This window comes from Pelecanus crispus, chromosome 15 (genome assembly GCF_030463565.1).
Source record: "Pelecanus crispus isolate bPelCri1 chromosome 15, bPelCri1.pri, whole genome shotgun sequence".
NCBI lineage: Eukaryota > Metazoa > Chordata > Aves > Pelecaniformes > Pelecanidae > Pelecanus > Pelecanus crispus.
The window spans coordinates 2,406,743-2,419,074 of NC_134657.1; the positions used below are offsets into that span (position 1 = coordinate 2,406,743).

A 12,332-nucleotide genomic window follows, 5' to 3' on the forward strand; every position below is an offset into this window, starting at 1 on the left:
CTCGCAGCGGGAGATGCCGCAGCGTCTTGCGGCGTCCCGGCGATGGGAATTTTGTTGCGGCACAACCGGCTTGTCCGGACCTGTCCCGGCTTGCACAAAGCGTTGCCATCCCTATTTTATTTATCCCGCTGCTTTTCGGGAAGCGGGGAGCCCCCCTCCCCGTTGGCATCCCTCGCTTTTGCGTCCCTTTGCCGTGGCGACGGGGGGGAGAAGAGGCCTTTGGGGAGCGGCCAGGTGCTGAACCTCCTGGGGAGACCCCAATCGAGGGGCTGCCGGGGTTTTTGGGGGGCAGCCCCTCTGTTTGTGCCGAGTAATTTACCAAAAAAAAAAAAAAAAAGCAAATATCAGGAAAACACCCCAAGGCGAATCGCCACCACTGAGCCCCAGGATCCTTTTCCCATCGGCTGGTCCTGCGCGAGCCGGGATGGGGCTTTGCCAGACCCCCAGATTCAAAGTTGGGTTATTTTTAAAAGCACCCCCAAATTTCCCTACTTATCCGCACCCTGTGCGCGCAGCGGGGCGGGGATGCGCAATTTGGCGGGGGTCTCAGCTTTGGCTGGAGCGGGGTTTGCCGTAGGACCGCCCTGGAGCGATGGCTTTGGCCGGGGTGGGGCGTCGCGAAGTGAAATCGGAGGGTGCTGGGCGGGTGCTGGGCGGGCGGGGGGTATCCCGGGGATCTCCCCATCCCAGCTGGAGCAAACCCTGCGGCTGGAGACGGGCGAGCGGGAGGCGGCGGAGAGCCGGAGCCTGGCGCAGCACAACATCGAGCTGCGGCGGCTGCTGGAGGAGGAACAAGCCGCCTACAAGCGCAAGCTGCAGGCGTACCAGGAGGGCCAGCAGCGGCAAGCCCAGCTGGTGCAGAAACTCCAAGCCAAGGTAAATCCTTGTGGGGGGACATTTTGGGGACCCCCCCCCCCTCCCGGCGTCACCCGCCCCGTCCCCTCCGCCCAGGTGTTGCAGTATAAGAAGAAATGCGGCGAAGTGGAGCAGCAGCTGCTGGAGAAGGCGACGGAGCTGGAGCAGGAGAGGCTGACGGTGAGGGAGGGGTTTGGGGGGTCCCCCTGCCCCAAACTCCCCCAAAATTGGGGTGAGGGTGAGCGGGCTGATGTCCCTGCAGAGCCAGCTGGATGCGAGCGGCTCGCAGCCGGAGGAGGAGAGCTGCAACGAGCTGGAGAACGCCCTGATCCGGCTGGAAGAGGAGCAGCAGAGGTGAGCGGGGGTCCCCGGGGCGCCGCGGGACCCCCCCGGGGCGACGCTCGGGCCCTCTGTGACCCCCCCGTCCCAGGAGCAGCAGCCTGGTGCAGGTGAACTCCATGCTGCGGGAGCAGCTGGAACAAGCCAACGTGGCCAACGCGGCGCTGAGCGAGGACATCCGCAAGCTGACGGCCGACTGGGCGCGGGCGCGGGATGAGCTGGAGCAGCGAGAGGCGGAGTGGAGGCGCGAGGAGGAGGTTTGGGGGGGCCCCCGGGGTGGTGGGGGGCCCGGGGGATGCGGCAGGGAGCGGGACGGGGGGGTGGCAGGGAGAGGGATGCGAGGCGGAGGGATGTGGGGATGTGGCACGGAAAGGGATGCAGGGAGGGATGAGGGATCGCTGGGAAGGATGCAGCTCTGACCAGGAGGGATGCGGGACCATGGGAGATGTTGCACGGAGAAGAATTTGGGGGTGCAGGGGACGTGGCAGGTGATGGGAGGGTGATAGAGGCAGGGGGATGTGGGGGGTGCAGCATGGAAAGGGATGCAGGGAGGGATGAGGGATCGCTGGGAAGGATGCAGCTCTGACCAGGAGGGATGCGGGAACATGGGAGATATTGCACGGAGAAGAATTTGGGGGTGCAGGGGACGTGGCAGGTGATGGGAAGGTGACGTGAGGCATGGGGATGCAGGGATGCAGCACGGAAAGGGATGCAGGACCACCGGGAGGGTTGCGGGACCATGGGAGACGTTGCACGGAGAAAAATTTGGGGGTGTAGGGGACGTGGCAGGTGATGGGAGGGTGATAGAGGCAGGGGGATGTGGAGGTGCAGCATGGAAAGGGATGCAGGGAGGGATGAGGGATCGCTGGGAAGGATGCAGCACTGACCAGGAGGGATGCGGGACCATGGGAGACGTTGCACGGAGAAGAATTTGGGGGTGCAGGGGACGTGGCAGGTGATGGGAAGGCGACGCTAGGCATGGGGATGCAGGGATGCAGCACGGAAAGGGATGCAGGACCACCGGGAGGGTTGCGGGACCATGGGAGACGTTACACAGAGAAGAATTTGGGGGTGCAGGGGGATGTGGCAGGTGATGGGAAGGCGACGCGAGGCATGGGGATGCAGGGATGCAGCACGGAAAGGGATGCAAGACCACTGGGAGGGTTGCGGGGGGCCACGGGGGATGTTGCACAGGGAAGAAATTTGGGGGTGCAGGGGATGCGGCAGGTGATGGGAGGGTGGTAGAGGCAGGGGGATGTAGGGATGCAGCATAGAAAGGGATGCGGGGAGGGATGAAGGATTGCTGGGAAGGATGCAGCTCTGACCAGGAGGGATGCGGGACCACAGGGAGGGATGCGGGACCGTGGGAGACGTTGCACGGAGAAGAATTTGGGGGTGCAGGGGACGTAGCAGGTGATGGGAAGGCGACGCTAGGCATGGGGATGTGGGGATGCAGCACGGAAAGGGATGCAGGACCACCGGGAGGGTTGCGGGACCATGGGAGACGTTACACAGAGAAGAATTTGGGGGTGCAGGGGATGTGGCAGGTGATGGGAAGGCGACGCGAGGCATGGGGGATGCAGGGATGCAGCACGGAAAGGGATGCAAGACCACTGGGAGGGTTGCGGGGGCCATGGGAGACGTTGCACAGGGAAGAATTTGGGGGTGTAGGGGACATGGCAGGTGATGGGAGGGTGATAGAGGCAGGGGGATGTGGGGGTGCAGCATGGAAAGGGATGCAGGGAGGGATGAGGGATCGCTGGGAAGGATGCAGCTCTGACCAGGAGGGATGCGGGACCACAGGGAGGGATGCGGGACCGTGGGAGACGTTGCACGGAGAAGAATTTGGGGGTGCAGGGGACGCGGCAGGCGATGGGGAGGCGACACGGGGCAGGGGGCTGCGTCCCCCATCCCGCTCTGTACCGGCTGGAAGGGAATTGGGGTGGGGGGTGGGCTCCTGGCTGCGCAGGACCCTGGGGGTGGCGGGGGCGGACACGGCGGGCGGCGCACAGAGATTGGGGGCCCAAGGGGCGAGGGCCGGGGGGCCAGGGGGGGTGGGAGCTGCAAGGCAGGGGTGGCTGCACGGGGAGGGAGCCTGGGTGCCACAGTCCGTCCGTCGGCCGGGACCCACGGCGTTCCGTCCGTCGGCCGGGACCCACGGCGTTCCATCCGGCAGTCCTTCAACACCTACTTCAGCAACGAGCACAGCCGGCTGCTGAGCCTGTGGCGGCAAGTGGTGGCCTTCAGGCGTCATTTTGGCGAGATGAAAGCCACCACCGAGAGGTCAGCGGCATCCCGGCGGGGTTATCCCTGGAAATCCCCGAGGCTCCAGCGGGTCCCCTCGTCGGGACGACCGGCTCCAACCCCGCGTCTCGCAGGGATTTATCGGAGCTGAGGCACGAGGCCTCGCGGGCGGGCAGGGCTGCCCACGCCGCCTGCCTTCACCTGGCTGCCAACCTGCGGCTGGCCGACAGCCAGGCCGGCGCGGCGCGGGAGAAGCAGGCGATGCGGCTGGCGCAGCTGGAGGAGCAGCTGGCGGCGCGGGCGCGGGACGCCGACCTGGAGAAAAGCGCCCTGGGTGCCAGGTACCCCGGGGGGGGAGGTTTTGGGGAGGGGATGGGGTGCGGGGCTCCGCTGCTGCCCGCCGTCTCGCCGCAGGCTGGCGGAGCTGGCGGCCGCCCTGGAGCGCCTGCGGGCTGAGGACGGGGAGAAGGAGCGGGCGGTGGAGGCGCTGACCCTGCAGCTGCAAAACCTGGTGAGTGTAGGGCGCGAGGAGGTTTGGGGTGGGCTGCGTGCTGAGCCGGGGGGGCAAGGATGCGCGCTGGGGCAGGATGTGTGCCCAGCTGTGATGCGCGCTGGGGTGCGACGCATGATGCATGCCAGGGCACGATGTGCCAAGCCATGATGCATGCTGGGACACGATGTGTGCCCAGCTGTGATGTGTGCTGGGGTTCGATGCATGATGCATGCCAGGGCAGGATGCATGCCAAGCCATGATGCATGCCAGGACACGATGTGTGCCCAGCTGTGATGCATGCTGGGGTGCGATGCGTGATGCATGCCAGGGCAGGATGTGTACCAAGCTGTGATGCATGCTGGAGTGCAATGCATGATGCGTGCCGAGGCAGGACGCGTGCCAAGCTGTGATGCATGCTGGGGTGCAATGCGTGATGCGTGCCGAGGCAGGACGCGTGCCAAGCTGTGATGCATGCTGGGGTGCAATGTGTGATGCATGCTGGGGCAGGATGTGTGCCAAGCTGTGATGCATGCTGGGGCAGGATGTGTGCCAAGCCATGATGCATGTTACAGCACAGTGCACGATGCATGCCAGCGTAGGATTCATGCCAAGCTGCAACACACGATGCACACTGGGGCGGGATGCACGCCAGGGTGCAGTGCATACTGCACACCAGGGCATGATGCACACTGAACCCGTGTGTGCAATGCACACCAGGCCACGCTGCAAGCTCGAGCGTGCTGCATGCACCAGGGTGCGATGCATGCAGGAGCACGCTGCACGCTGAGCTGTGGTGCAGGCTGGGGTGCGATGCACGGTGCATGCTAGAGTGTGGCGTGTGCTTGGATGCAACGTGCAACACACCTTGGGCTGGGCTGTGCACCGGGGTGCAGTGGATGATGCGTGCTGCGGTGCAGTGCAGCCCAGGCTACGATGCACAGCAGGGCACGATGCATGCTAAAGTCTCATGCTGCATGGCAGGCGATGCATGCTGGCATGTGATATATGATGCATGCTGGGGTGTGGTGCATGCCGGGACGCGATGCATGATGCATGCCGGGGTGCGATGCATGCCGGGGCGCGATGCATGCTGGGGTGTGATGCATGATGCATGCCGGGGCGCGACGCATGCTGGGGTGCGATGCACAATGCAGGCCTGACGCCGCGCCGATGGGCTTTGCAGGAGGCCTCGCGCGCCCAGGAGCCGTCGCCGGCGGAGGTGGAGGCTCTGCGCTCGGAGGTGGAGCTGCTGCGGCAGGCGCTGCAGGATGTGACCCAGGTGCTGGGGCTGCCCTTCCCTGCCTCAGTTTCCCCCCGTTTCCCCTCCCCTGCCTCAGTTTCCCCCTCCCTGCCTCAGTTTCCCCCTCCCTGCCTCAGTTTCCCGCTCCCTGCCTCAGTTTCCCCTCCCCTGCCTCAGTTTCCCCCCGTTCCCCTCCCGTGCCTCAGTTTCCCCCTCCCCTGCCTCAGTTTCCCCTCCCCTGCCTCAGTTTCCCCTCCCCTGCCTCAGTTTCCCCCTCCCCTGCCTCAGTTTCCCCCTCCCCTGCCTCAGTTTCCCCCTCCCCTGCCTCAGTGTCCCCTCCCCTGCCTCAGTGTCCCCTCCCCTGCCTCAGTTTCCCCTCCCCTGCCTCAGTTTCCCCTCCCCTGCCTCAGTTTCCCCTCCCCTGCCTCAGTTTCCCCTCCCCTGCCTCAGTTTCCCCTCCCTGCCTCAGTTTCCCCCCCCGTGCCTCAGTTCCCCCCCGTGCCTCAGTTTCCCCCTCCCTGCCTCAGTTTCCCCCTCCCTGCCTCAGTTTCCCCCTCCTGTGCCTCAGTTTCCCCCTCCTGTGCCTCAGTTTCCCCCTCCTGTGCCTCAGTTTCCCCTCCTGTGCCTCAGTTTCCCCCTCCTGTGCCTCAGTTTCCCCCTCCCTGCCTCAGTTTCCCCCTCCCTGCCTCAGTTTCCCCTCCCCTGCCTCAGTTTCCCCCCGTTTCCCCTCCCGTGCCTCAGTTTCCCCTCCCCTGCCTCAGTTTCCCCTCCCCTGCCTCAGTTTCCCCTCCCCTGCCTCAGTTTCCCCTCCCGTGCCTCAGTTTCCCCCTCCCCTGCCTCAGTTTCCCCCTCCCCTGCCTCAGTGTCCCCTCCCCGCCTCAGTTTCCCCCTCCCCTGCCTCAGTTTCCCCCTCCCCTGCCTCAGTTTCCCCCTCCCCTGCCTCAGTTTCCCCTCCCCGCCTCAGTGTCCCCTCCCCTGCCTCAGTTTCCCCTCCCCTGCCTCAGTTTCCCCTCCCCTGCCTCAGTTTCCCCTCCCCTGCCTCAGTTTCCCCTCCCCTGCCTCAGTTTCCCCTCCCCTGCCTCAGTTTCCCCCTCCCCTGCCTCAGTTTCCCCTCCCGTGCCTCAGTTTCCCCTCCCCTGCCTCAGTTTCCCCTCCCCTGCCTCAGTTTCCCCTCCCCTGCCTCAGTTTCCCCCCCGTGCCTCAGTTTCCCCCCCGTGCCTCAGTTTCCCCCCCGTGCCTCAGTTTCCCCTCCCCTGCCTCAGTTTCCCCCCGTTTCTCCTCCCCTGCCTCAGTTTCCCCCTCCCTGCCTCAGTTTCCCCTCCCCTGCCTCAGTTTCCCCTCCCCTGCCTCAGTTTCCCCCTCCCCTGCCTCAGTTTCCCCCTCCCCTGCCTCAGTTTCCCCCTCCCTGCCTCAGTTTCCCCCTCCCCCGCCTCAGTTTCCCCTCCCCTGCCTCAGTTTCCCCTCCCCTGCCTCAGTTTCCCCTCCCGTGCCTCAGTTTCCCCCTCCCCTGCCTCAGTTTCCCCCTCCCCTGCCTCAGTTTCCCCTCCCCTGCCTCAGTTTCCCCTCCCCTGCCTCAGTTTCCCCCTCCCCTGCCTCAGTTTCCCCCTCCCCCGCCTCAGTTTCCCCCTCCCCTGCCTCATTTCCCCCTCCCCGCCTCAGTTTCCCCCAGTTTCCCCCTCCCCTGCCTCAGTTTCCCCCTCCCCTGCCTCAGTTTCCCCCTCCCGTGCCTCAGTTTCCCCCTCCCCTGCCTCAGTTTCCCCCCCGTGCCTCAGTTTCCCCTCCCCCGCCTCAGTTTCCCCCTCCCCGCCTCAGTTTCCCCCTCCCGTGCCTCAGTTTCCCCCTCCCGTGCCTCAGTTTCCCCCTCCCGTGCCTCAGTTTCCCCCTCCCCTGCCTCAGTTTCCCCCTCCCTGCCTCAGTTTCCCCTCCCGTGCCTCAGTTTCCCCCTCCCGTGCCTCAGTTTCCCCCTCCCATGCCTCAGTTTCCGCCCCCCGTGCCTCAGTTTCCCCCCCGTGCCTCAGTTTCCCCTCCCCTCGCAGGCCGTGCTGGCGGACGACCCCGAGCACCCCCCGTCCCCGCCGCCCCCCACCGCCTCCCCTCGCCGCAGCCTCTCGCCCGCTGCCACCGCTGCTGCCGTGCAGGGAGCCCTGCGCCGCCGACGCCTGCAGCTGCAGGTGAGCCGGGGGGCTGCGGCGGAGGAGGATGATGGTGGTGATGGTGGTGATGGTGGTGATGGTGGTGAGGGTGGTGATGGTGGTGATGGTGGTGATGGTGGTGAGGGTGATGAGGGTGATGAGGGTGATGAGGGTGATGAGGGTGATGAGGGTGATGAGGATGATGAGGATGATGGTGATGATGAGGATGATGAGGATGATGCTGATGATGAGGATGATGATGATGGTGAGGATGATGATGATGGTGAGGAGGATGATGATGGTGAGGATGATGAGGATGATGGTGATGATGATGATGGTGAGGATGGTGAGGAGGATGATGATGATGATGGTGAGGATGATGATGATGAGGATGATGAGGATGATGAGGATGATGGTGATGATGATGAGGATGATGGTGATGATGGTGAGGATGATGATGATGGTGATGATGAGGATGATGATGATGGTGAGGATGATGGTGAGGATGATGAGGATGATGGTGATGAGGATGATGGTGATGATGATGATGGTGATGATGATGATGGTGAGGATGGTGAGGAGGATGATGATGATGATGGTGAGGATGATGATGATGAGGATGATGAGGATGATGGTGATGATGGTGAGGATGAGGATGATGGTGATGATGAGGATGATGATGATGATGAGGAGGAGGAGGAGGATGATGAGGATGATGAGGATTATGAGGATGGTGATGAGGATGATGAGGATGATGATGATGGTGAGGATGATGGTGGTGATGGTGGTGATGATGATGATGACGACGATGAGGATGATGTGGGCCGTCCCTGTCGCAGGAGGCCCGGGAGGAGGCCGGGAGCCTGCGGCGGGAGCTGGGGGCCAGCGAGAGGCGGCTGGGGGCGCTGGGGCAGCGGCTGGAGCAGCTCAGCGCCGAGGCCGGGGGCTGCCGGCGGGCGCAGGATGAGGCCCTGCGCGAGGCCGCCCGGCTGCGCGCCGAGGCCGAGCTCCTGCGCAGGTACCGCCTTTCCGCCTGTCTGGCTGTGTCCGCCTGTCTGGCTCTGTCCGCCAGTCTGTCATGTCCGGCTGTCTGGCTGTGTCCGACTGTGTCCGCCTGTCCGACTGTGTCCGCCTGTCTGGCTGTGTCCGGCTGTGTCCGCCTGTCTGGCTGTGTCCGCCTGTCTGGCTGTGTCCAGCTGTCCGGCTGTCTGTCTGTGTCCACCTGTCTGTCTGTGTCTGGCTGTGTCCGCCTGTCTGGCTGTGTCCGCCTGTCTGGCTGTGTCCACCTGTCTGGCTGTGTCCGCCTGTCTGTGTCTGCCTGTCTGGCTGTGTCCACCTGTCTGGCTGTGTCCGCCTGTCTGGCTGTGTCCACCTGTCTGGCTGTGTCCAGCTGTCTGGCTGTGTCCACCTGTCTGGCTGTGTCCGCCTGTCTGTGTCCGGCTGTCTGTCTGTGTCCGCCTGTCTGTCTGTGTCCGCCTGTCTGTCTGTGTCCGCCTGTCTGTGTCCGGCTGTCTGTCTGTGTCCGGCTGTCTGTCTGTGTCCGGCTGTCTGTCTGTGTCCGCCTGTCTGGCTGTGTCCAGCTGTCTGGCTGTGTCCGGCTGTCCGCCTGTCTGGCTGTGTCCACCTGTCTGTGTCTGGCTGTCCGCCTGTCGGACTGTGTCCACCTGTCTGGCTGTGTCCGCCTGTCTGGCTGTGTCCACCTGTCTGGCTGTGTCCGCCTGTCTGGCTGTGTCCGGCTGTCTGGCTCTGTCCAGCTGTCCGCCTGTCTGGCTGTGTCCGCCTGTCTGGCTGTGTCCAGCTGTCCAGCTGTCTGGCTCTGTCCGCCTGTCTGTCTGTGTCCGGCTGTCCGCCTGTCTGGCTGTGTCCGCCTGTCTGGCTGTGTCCGCCTGTCTGGCTGTGTCCAGCTGTCTGCCTGTCTGTCTGTGTCCACCTGTCTGGCTGTGTCCGGCTGTCCGCCTGTCTGTCCCTGCTCTGTCCGTCCCTGCGTGGCTGTCCCTGTGCTCGCGCCCGCATCCCTGTCTGTCCCTCTGCATCCCTGTGTCCCTGTCTGTCCCTGTCTGCACCCTTGTGTCCCTGTCTGTCCCTCTGCATCCCTGTGTCCGTCCGTCCCTCTGCATCCCTGTGTCCATCCATCCCTCTACATCCTTGTGTCCATCTGTCCCTCTGTATCCTCGTGTCCCTGTCCATCCCTGTGCATCCTTGTGTCCCTGTCCGTCCCTCTTCATCCTTGTGTCTGTCTGTCCCTCTTCATCCTCGTGTCCGTCTGTCCCTGTGCATCCTATTGTCCATCTGTCCCTGTACATCCTTGTGTCCCTGTCTGTCCCTCTGCATCCTTGTGTCCGTCCGTCCCTGTGCATCCTATTGTCCATCTGTCCCTGTACATCCTTGCATCCATCCCTGTGCATCCTGGCCCATCTGTCTGTCCGTCCATCCCTGCGTGTCCCTGCACGTCCACCCGCTCTGCATCCTGGCCTGTCTGTCTGTCCGTCCATCCCTATATGTTTATGCCTATATGTCTGTCTGTCCTTGCACATCCCTGTGCATCCCTCCATCCTGGCACACCCACATGTGTCCGTCCATCTGTCAGTCCATGTCCACCTGCCGCCCATGTCCGTCCGTGTGTTGCTTCGTGTCCACCTGCCCACCCATGTCCATCTGTCCGTCCGTGTCTGCCTGCCCACCTGCATCCATCCATCAGTCCATGTCCACCTGCCCACCCATGTCCATCCATCTGTGGGCCCGTGTCCACCTGCCCACCCGTGTCCATCCGTCAGTCCATGTCCACCTGCCCACCCGTGTCTGTCCATCTGTGGGCCCGTGTCCACCTGCCCACCCACGTCTGTCTGTCAGTCTGTGTCCACCTGCCCACCCGTGTCCGTCCGTTGGTCCATGTCCACCTGCCCACCTGTGTCTGTCTGTCCGTCAGTCCATGTCCACCTGCCCACCCACGTCTGTCTGTCAGTCCATATCCACCTGCCCACCCATGTCTGTCCATCTGTCGGCCCATGTCCACCTGCCCACCCACGTCTGTCCGTCAGTCCCTGTCCACCTGCCCACCCATGTCTGTCCGTCAGTCCATGTCCACCTGCCCACCCGTGTCCATCTGTCAGTCCATGTCCACCTGCCCACCTGTGTCTATCCGTCCGTGGGCCCATGTCCACCTGCCCACCCATGTCTGTCCGTCAGTCTGTGTCCACCTGCCCACCCATGTCTGTCCGTCAGTCTGTGTCCACCTGCCCACCTGTGTCCATCCATCCATCGGCCCGTGTCCACCTGCCCACCTGTGTCTGTCTGTCCGTCAGTCCCTGTCCACCTGCCCACCCATGTCCGTCCGTTGGTCCACGTCCACCTGCCCATCTGCATCCGTCTGTCCATCAGCCCGTGTCCACCTGCCCATCTGCATCCACCCATCGGCCCGTGTCCCCCTGCCCACCCGCATCCGTCTGTCCGGCAGGGAGCGGCTGGGGGCGGAGGCGGCGCTGGCTGGGGAGCAGCAGCGGGCGGGTGCCCTGCAGCAGGAGCGGGCGCAGCTGCAGCGCCGGGCGCAGGGGCTGGAGGACGCCCGGGCCGAGGCCGCCCGCGACGCCGAGGCCGCGCGGCAGCAGCTGGAGCGCAGGTGGGGGCAGGGCGGGTGCTGCCACCCCCGGGGGCTGCGTGGTCGTGTGGGTCCCCGGCAACCTCCTCCCACATCTGGGTGCTGCCACTTTGCCCCCACTTTGGGTGCTGCGCCCCCCCCAGTTGGGTGCTGCAAAATCGCAGTAGGTGCCCTGCAGCCCCCCTGATGTGGGCGCTGCCACCCCCCAAGTGGGTGCCGCAACCTCCCCCTCCGAGTGGGTGCTGCAACATCGTGCATGCTGCAACCCCTTCCCTGAGTGGGTGCTGCAACCCCTTCTGGGAATGGGTGCTGCAAAATCCTGGGTGCTGCAACCCTTGCTCCAACTGGGTGCTGCAAAATCCTGGGTGCTGCAACCCCTTCCCCAAGTGGGTGCTGCAAAATTGTGGATGCTGCAACCCCTGCTCTGAGTGGGTGCTGCAAAGTTGTGGGTGCTGTAAACCCTTCCCCGAGTGGGTGCTGCAAAATCACAGTAGGTGCCCTGCAGCCCCCCTGATGTGGCTGCTGCCACCCCCCAAGTGGGTCCTGCAACCTCCCCCTCCGAGTGGGTGCTGCAAAATTGTGCGTGCTGCAACCCCTTCCCTGAGTGGGTGCTGCAGCCCCTTCTGGGAATGGGTGCTGCAAAATCCTGGGTGCTACAATCCTTGCTCCAACCGGGTGCTGCAAAATCCTGGGTGCTGCAACCCCTTCCCCAAGTGGGTGCTGCAAAATTGTGGATGCTGCAACCCCTGCTCTGAGTGGGTGCTGCAAAATTGTGGATGCTGCAACCCCTGCTCTGAGTGGGTGCTGCAAAGTTGTGGATGCTGCAAAGTTGTGGGTGCTGCAACCCCTTCCCCGAGTGGGTGCTGCACAATGGTGGGTGCTGCAAAACGGTGGGTGCTGCAGCCCCCACCCCGAGTGGGTGCTGCAGCCCCTGTTTCCTGTGGGTGCCGGCGGGTGCCGCAGCCAGCAGCAGGCGGAGGAGCTGGAGGCGCAGCGGGCCGGGGCGCAGCGGGAGCTGCTGGAGGCGCGGGAGGCGCTGAGCCGGGCGGCGCTGGAGGCTGAGGTGGCGCGGGGCGAGCGGGAGGCGCTGGCTGAGGCGCTGGGCAAGGTGGGTCCCCGAGTCCCCCACGTGCCCCCCTGCAGCGGGTGCATCCCCATGCAGCAAGCGCGGCACCCGTGCAGCAGGCGCGTCCCTACACGCTGGGTGTATGGGGGCATGCAGCGGCTGCATCCCCGTGCAGCGGGTGCGCCCCTACCCAGTGAGTGCAACCCCACCATGTGCAGCAGCTGCAAACCTTCCATGCGTCACATGTAGCCCCCTCTGCAGCGGCTGCAACCCCTAAGCAACAGGTGCAGCCCATGCAGCAGGTGCATCCCCGTGCAGTGGGTGCATCCCCAAGCAGCGGGTGCAACCCCTAAGCAAGCAGGCGCAGC

At 64.5% G+C, this 12,332-nt stretch overlaps 1 protein-coding gene across 1 annotated transcript in view; it reads left to right on the forward strand.

Annotated features, from left to right (window-relative positions):
• Nucleotides 1–12,332, forward strand: part of CROCC (ciliary rootlet coiled-coil, rootletin) — a 44,190-nt gene that overhangs the window by 4,922 nt on the left and 26,936 nt on the right. The window contains 12 exon segments of the mRNA XM_075721722.1: nt 691–876; nt 952–1,035; nt 1,118–1,209; nt 1,286–1,451; nt 3,371–3,477; nt 3,573–3,779; nt 3,853–3,949; nt 5,115–5,210; nt 7,208–7,342; nt 8,143–8,321; nt 10,758–10,919; nt 11,862–12,006. Coding sequence (XP_075577837.1) covers nt 691–876; nt 952–1,035; nt 1,118–1,209; nt 1,286–1,451; nt 3,371–3,477; nt 3,573–3,779; nt 3,853–3,949; nt 5,115–5,210; nt 7,208–7,342; nt 8,143–8,321; nt 10,758–10,919; nt 11,862–12,006 — 1,656 coding nt within the window.